Source organism: Microcaecilia unicolor, chromosome 9 (genome assembly GCF_901765095.1).
Source record: "Microcaecilia unicolor chromosome 9, aMicUni1.1, whole genome shotgun sequence".
In the NCBI taxonomy this organism is placed as follows: domain Eukaryota; kingdom Metazoa; phylum Chordata; class Amphibia; order Gymnophiona; family Siphonopidae; genus Microcaecilia; species Microcaecilia unicolor.
In genome coordinates, this window is record NC_044039.1 from 167,222,241 (window position 1) to 167,229,774 (window position 7,534).

Genomic DNA, 7,534 nt, shown 5'->3' on the forward strand with positions numbered 1-7,534 from the left:
TGGGAGGGAGAGGAAAAAGGGACTGGAGGGAAGGGAGAGCGCTGCTGGGACATGGGAGGGAGAGGAAGAAGGGACTGGAGGGAAGGGAGAGAGCTGCTGGGACATGGGAAGGAGAGGAAGAAGGGACTGGAGGGAAGGGAGAGAGCTGCTGGGACATGGGAGGGAGAGGAAGAAGGGACTGGAGGGAAGGGAGAGAGCTGCTGGGACATGGGAGGATAGGGAGAGAAAGAGGGGAGATGGATGGAAGGATGCAGAGAGAAAGGGGAGAGACTGGAAGGATGTGGAGAGAGAGGGGAGACTGAACAGAAAAGGGTAGAGAGATAGAGACACTAGATGGAAGGATCAGGAGAGAGGGTAAATGGGTGGAAGGATGAGGAGAGAAAGAGGGAAGACACTGGATGGAAGGGTAGGGAGAAAAAGGAGACGCTGGATACAAAAGAAAGAGGGGAGCTGCTGGATGGAAAGAGGGAGAGGACAGAGTAGGGAAAGACTGGAGAATAAGAGGAAGGGGCATGTGGAGAACAAGGGTGAGGAAAAGATGAAAAGCCATAGGTGGTGAATGGACAGGAAACCCTGTCAAGAGAAAGACGAAGGAAAGCAGAATCTAGAGACTGGGAGCAACACAATGAGAAAAAGTAAATGGCCATACAACAAAGGTAAAGAAAATAATTTTATTTTAATTTAGGATAAAGTAATATGGTACCTGTGTTAATAAAGTTTCAGAGACCAATACTTCCTTCCTTAGGTCAGGAGAGGATACCATAACAACATTATGCTGACCTGAGGCAGGAGGTTTTGACCTCTGAAAGCTCATTGAAAAGGGTGTTTGGCTTTTAAATAAATTTTCTGAAACCTGATGCACTGAAAAGCAGCATTGTACCCCTATGTGACAAATGCATCTGATTAGTGTGACTACATTTTGCCGGGGAAGGGGGATAGAGAGAACATTTTGTGCCCACCCACTTTAGGTTCAGGCCCATCCAAAATTGGCAGTCTGGCTACGCCACTGTTAGAAACATCTCCTTTTATAAGCCTACCAAATCCTACTTTGCTGTAGTAGGGAAAAGAACATATGTCACCATTTAAAAAGCGCAAACCCAGCTGACAGGGTGGAAGACCTGGAGCATTTCAATGAAGATTTGTTTCCTATGAAACACAACAGAAGGAAAACTACAGTACGAGGTCCATTACCAACATCAGCATTACACAGGCAATTCCCTGATCAAGTATTTAAAAGCCTTGCAGTGGGTGTAACCATCAGCAGCCCTTATGACAGATATCCCAAGGGCAGTTTTACTACATGGCTACTCAGGCTCAGCAAGACTAGACAGTCACCTAGGGCTAACAGTAGTTGTAGTCAAAAGCAAAACAACAGATCCTGACAACAAAGCAAACCTGAACAAAACATATGCACGTATTGCACAGGAAATCTGTGCGATGACCATTATTCTTTGAGTTTAATGATGAAGATCGGCGGGAGGGGGAAAGGCTGCAGGTAAGGGCCTGAAGGTAAATTGAGGGGGAGGGGGCTGAAAGTGTACCCACTGCCCTGATACCACCTCTGCATATGTAGTACGCTGTTTTTATTGCCCGCGGGGATCTAAAACTGGAAAGTCTCCGTTTAACTACACACTAAATTGACCTACTTCTTTGTTAAGCTAAAGCATGTACTTACGGTTCCAGTACACCGGGAAACAGTCCCTGTCTGCCACATCCACCTCGTACAGACCGCCCCTCACACACACCGCCTCGATCTTTACCATCGCGGATATGGCCATCACATCAGTGGAAGGGCTACTTAGGACCACCCCCTCCGCATCTCGCTCGCAGGTACTTGCCAGCGGAGAGTAAGGAGGAGGATGCCCTTGCCCTCCTCCCACGCCGGCTGCCGCGTTCAGCTCACAGAGCTTCCTGTAAGCCAGCTCGATCCGCAGCGAATCGTAACCTATGAACGGCTTCCAGGTCTTTTTGTCCTCCTTGTAGAACCAGCGCACCTCCTCGGGGCCCAGTTCCGTCACGATCTCATAGCGGTGCCGGGAGCTGGAGGAGCGCGACCGCTTGCTCTCGGGCAGAGGCAGGAGAGTGACGGAGCTGGTCAGCAGCTCGTTGTCGGGGCAGCAGTTCTCGTCCGAGTAGTAACGCAACGAGGTGTCGGACTCGGAGCCGAAGGTTTCGTCACTGAGGGAACGCACCAGCGCCGACGGGTGCTCCAGCTTGTGGTAGAGGTGGCAGTGGCAGTGGTTGTGGTGGCAGTTGTGATGGCAGTGATGGCGATAGAAATCCTCGTCACTTCTTCTATCCTGCACTGGGGCGGCGGAAGACTCCCCTTCCACGTCGTTACAGTGGCGGGCGAAGGCGTAGCCGTCACTGCCCACTTCCCAGTCGCTCTCGCCGTTTTTCTCCGAGTTCTGACCTAAATAATTCATGCTGTCGGCGGTAAGGAGCCTAAAGTTCCCGGCTCCTGCCCCGTCAGTACGGCCCGCGGTTTCCTCGCGCAACACATAAATGCCCACAGCCACACGCACATACACTGAGTTTATCTTTCAAATCCTCCGGCTCCCGGCAGCCAGTGGCTCAGAACCCGGCGCCAACCCCAGCATCACACAAAACCGCACGGTATTGTCACGCGCACAGCCAGCGTCCATCCGCCGTCCTCGTGACCGTGCATTCCTCTCGGCCAGAACGAGAGGGGCGGGGTCAATCGCGGGGACTGGGCGCGACTGCTTGGAGCGTTAGGCGGCTCGAGCATCGACGTCACGAGTAAGCTTCTGAGTGACTGACGTTTTGCTGCGAGAGCGGGATTCGATTCTCTTTTCTGATGGATGCTAACTAGAATTCGAGAGTCCACGTGTGCTGCTGGGCTGGGCTTCCGGTGGATGCTCCATGTGCACTGCGGGGATTGCAGAAAGAGTGTTGCGCGGTCGGACTCTGCTTGGGGTTGGGCCGAGGCTGTGCGTGTATCGGGGTCATGTTAGAAGACGGATCTCGCGGATCCTCCTTGATGGTAGTCCACGTTTAGAGGATTTGAATGAGTTAATATTAGGATCCGTCCTTTACCTTGTTCTCCACGACTCAGAACTGAAATGAGGGTCCAGTTAGTGGGCAGCAAAAAGTGAGGTACATTTTGAAGGTAGAAAAGAAAAGTTTGTTTCAGAATTTCTTATTTTTGGTTCCGGACGGGAGTGTAATTGATGTATGATAGATAGGTGTCCGACTTCCCTCTATAAACAGATATTCTGCAGCTGATGTACAGCAGAAAACTACCGCTGGTGGAAGCTTGCAGTCAACAGGGCGTCTTGCCCACAGATTTATGGCCCTCTGTGATGCAGAGATTTTCTTCATTTAGAGATACTACTGCCAAAATTAGATTTTTCTTTGTCGAAAACTTGTTATCCCTAACATCTGCCCTGTTCCATGCCCCACCCCAAAGTCCCTTACCACACCCATCGTTGCACCCTTCCCCTTGCCCACCCCTCTATAACCAACTGAACTCACTAGGTGCCCTTCTCAAGAGAACACAATGTTATTTCACAAACCCTGTCTGATGCATGACAAACTAAAATGAAAGGTTTGATGTTACCTCTGTCATAGGAGCCAGCTCTGTAGGTGCCGTGGGTGCTTGAGCACCTCCAATATTAAGCACCTCCACTCATTTTTAAAAGTTGGCTCCTATGACCTCAGTAAATGGAGACGTAATCTAATGGTTAGTACTTGATATAATAACATAAGAATAACCATACTGGCTCAGATCAATGGCCATCTAGCCCAGCAAGCTGCTTCCAACAGTGGCCAAGCCAGGTCACAAGAATCTGGCAGAAAACCAACGGGTAGCAGCATTCCATGCTACCAATCGCAGAGCAAGCAGTGGCTTCCCCCATGTCCATCTCAATAACAGGCTATGGACTTTTCTTCCAGGAACTTGTCCAAACCTTTTTTAAACCCAGATATGCTAACCGCTGTTACCACATCCTCTGGCAATAAGTTCCAGAGCTTAATTTTGATTGTAGCCATAGAAAGACAGAATTTTATCCCCTTTCCCTGTCCCCTAAGGCTAACACACATAGTTGCCAAGGGGGCCAAATTGCTGAGAGGGAGACTTTAGCCATGCCCGCCCAATACCTTCCCACTCTACCTCTTGGCTCAATCACAGACTCAGACAACACCAAGAAGCCACGTCCTCCTCAGGCAGCTGGAGATGGCTTAATAAAACATCATATTCCGCAACCTGGTACAATCAATGGTGCTCAGTCATCTAGACTATTGCAACACACTATATGCCGGCTGCAAAGAACAAATAATCAAGAAACTCCAAACAGCCCAGAACACTGCAGCTAGACTCATATTTGGCAAACCAAAATTTGAAAGCGCCAAGCCCTTACGAGAAAAATTACACTGGCTCCCACTTAAGGAATGCATCACGTTCAAAGTATGCTCACTAGTTCACAAAATTATTCTTGGAGACGCACCAGTTTACATGTCAGACCTGATAGCCTTACCACCTAGGAATGCCAAAAGATCATCCCGCACATTCCTTGATCTGCACTTCCCCAGCTGCAAAGGAATGAAATACAAAATAATGCATGCGTCAAACTTTAGCTACCTGAGCACACAGTTATGGAACGCACTGCTGCGCAGCTTAAAATCGATCTACGAAAGAACGAACTTCCGCATATTACTGGACCCATCTCTTTAATAAAGCATACCACAAAGATCAACCAATGTGAATATGCATAACTCGCCCATCTATGTTTAGAACTGTTTCACAATCCTGCTTATAATCGAACGAGAAAAACGCCCAAGTTCCGACCTAAATCGGGAGATGGACGTTTATCTCACAAAAACGAATAAAGCGGTATAATCGAAAGCCGATTTTTGGACGTTTTCAACTGCACTCCGTCGCGGATGCGGACAAAGTTGATGGGGCGTGTCAGAGGTGTGGCGAAGGCGGAACTGGGGCGTGGTTATCTGCCGAACAAAGATGGGCGCATTTCACCGATAATGGGAAAAAAGTATGCGTTTTTAGCTAGAATTTAGGACACTTTTCCTGGACCCTGTTTTTTCACGAATAAGGCCCCAAAAAGTGCCCTAAATGACCAGATGACCACTGGAGGGAATCGGGGATGACCTCCCCTGACTCCCCCAGTGGTCACTAACCCCCTCCCACCACAAAAAAATGATGTTTCACAACTTTTTATTTTCACCCTCAAATGTCATACCCAGCTCCCTGGCAGCAGTATGCAGGTCACTGGAGGAGTTGTTAGGGGGTGCAGTGGACTTCAGGCAGGTGGACCCAGGCCCATCCCCCCTACCTGTTACAATTGTGCTGCTTAATGCTTATTAGTCATCCAACCCCCCCAAACCCACTGTACCCACATGTAGGTGCCCCCCTTCACCCCTTAGGGCTATAGTAATGGTGTAGACTTGTGGGCAGTGGGTTTTGAGGGGGATTTGGGGGGCTCAACACACAAGGGAAGGGTGCTATGCACCTGGGAGCTCTTTTACCTGTTTTTTTGGTTTTGTAAAAGTGCCCCCTAGGGTGCCCGGTTGATGTCCTGGCATGTGAGGGGGACCAGTGCACTACGAATCCTGGCCCCTCCCACGAATAAATGTCTTGGATTTATTCGTTTTTGAGCTGGGCGCTTTCATTTTCCATTATCGCTGAAAAACAAAAACGCCCAGCTCACACATTGTTGAATAAAACATGGGCGTCTATTTTTTCCCAAAATACGGTTCGGTCCACCCCTTCACGGACCCGTTCTCGGAGATAAATGCCCATGGAGATAGGCGTTTTCGTTCAATTATGCCCCTCTATATGTGCTTGTATATTATAACTTTGTTTAATTATCATCATGCTGACCAAGACTTTGTAATACTAAATGTTTTTTTACAATATTCTTCCACTACTCATGATGTATTGTAAGCCACTTTGAGCCTGCAAAGAGGTGGGATAAGGTGGGATACAAATGCAACAAATAAATAAATAAATATAATGTCCTGCTGCCATGGGACCAGTCTTGCAATAAGATCTGTGGGATTTTGAAGCTTTTATTGCAAGACTGGTCCCATGAAAGCAGGAAATGACATTTTATTAATGCATCTCCTGCTGCTAATGGAGGAGAAAACTGCTCAGCGGGAGATCTCTGCACCCCAGCGGGAATGTGGAAAATGACCCACTGAATGCAGGAGACTTGGTAGGTCTGCAATACACAATCATTCCACTGGAAAACACTATGCAAAAACTCACTCACAGCCTTACCATACCATAGCAGCACTAACTCCCAGGACTCAAAGAGCAACAACCTTATCTGTGAAAAGGGAGCACTGTAAATATTACAGCAGGCTCTAACACACCAATACCCCATCTAGTGAGGAAAAAAAGACTGCTACAGATCTCTACACAGAAACTACATGCTAGCAGAATACTGCACCTTGGTCACACATGCAAAACACAGACAGACCCTCAACAAATATGAAACGAGAGACCACAGACCTGTAATAGAGATATGAAAGCAAAGAACTAAACCAGAAATCTCAAGAAATCAATCTCTGCATATACAGCAATATTAGAGAAACAAATGGAAATGCAAGGGATCAGAGATGCACATTTCCGAAATTGGACATGTTCCAATTGATAAATTAAAAATAAAATATTTTTTTTTCTACCTTTAAGCATTTTATTTTTCCATTCAGTTTGGTCCAAAGTGTCTCTTCTGCTTTTCTGTTTTTCCTGCCATACCAGGGTCTCCTGTCCATTTGATATTTCTTCTCTTTCCATGTCCACCATACGTCTTCTCTCTGTGTCCCTTACTGTCCTGTCCAGCATCTCTATTCTGTGTCCCTGTTCGTGTCTTTCCCCCATGTTCCCCCATGTTCAGCAGCTCTTGTCCTCCCCTTATATTCAGCATCACTCCTCTGTGTCCCTATTCTTCCCCCAGTGATCAATAATGCCACAGTGAGGCTTATTTTCAAAGCACTTAGCCTCCCAAAGTTCCATAGAAACCTATGGAACTTAGCCTCCCAAAGTGCTTTGAAAATATGCCTCTCTGTGTTCCTAATCCATCCCGTTTCCAGCATTGCCCCTCTGTGTCCCTGTCTCTATGCTTACTCCATACTCAGCATCTCTTGTCTATGCCCTGTCCTTCCCCTCTCTCTTCCCTTCCTCCTGCACCCTCCACCTTGGGTCCAATATCTCTCCCCTGCTTCCCATCATAATCTGGCATATCTCCCTCGCTCTCTGTGTCCAGCGTCTTTCCTGCTGTGGTCCACCCCCACCCTCTGATCCGCTCTTTGTCTCTACCTTGTTGAGTCCAGTCTATTTCTCTCCCCTGTTTTCCTTCCCAGCAGGTCCAGCGTATCTCCATCTTTCTCCATTCCACCCCACCTCCCAGGTCCAGCATATTTCCATTTCCCTATCCCCCCCCCAGACTGGTCCAATATCTTTCTCTTCACCCTACCCCCACTTTCCAGTATCTCTCTCTACAAACATGCCTCGATCACCAGCAGTGGCAGTGATTAAGACAGACTTCTCTAGCTG

General features: G+C 48.0%; 1 protein-coding gene across 4 annotated transcripts in view; it reads right to left on the reverse strand.

The window, feature by feature from the left end:
* Positions 1-2,685, reverse strand: part of DDHD1 (DDHD domain containing 1) — a 243,404-nt gene extending 240,719 nt beyond the window's left edge. For all 4 annotated transcript variants that reach the window (XM_030214713.1, XM_030214712.1, XM_030214710.1 and 1 more), the window contains exon 1: positions 1,676-2,685. In XM_030214713.1, coding sequence (XP_030070573.1) covers positions 1,676-2,426 — 751 coding nt within the window. In that variant the 5' untranslated portion in view covers positions 2,427-2,685. The remainder of the gene's footprint in view (positions 1-1,675) is intronic.
* Positions 2,686-7,534: the final 4,849 nt, after the last annotated feature.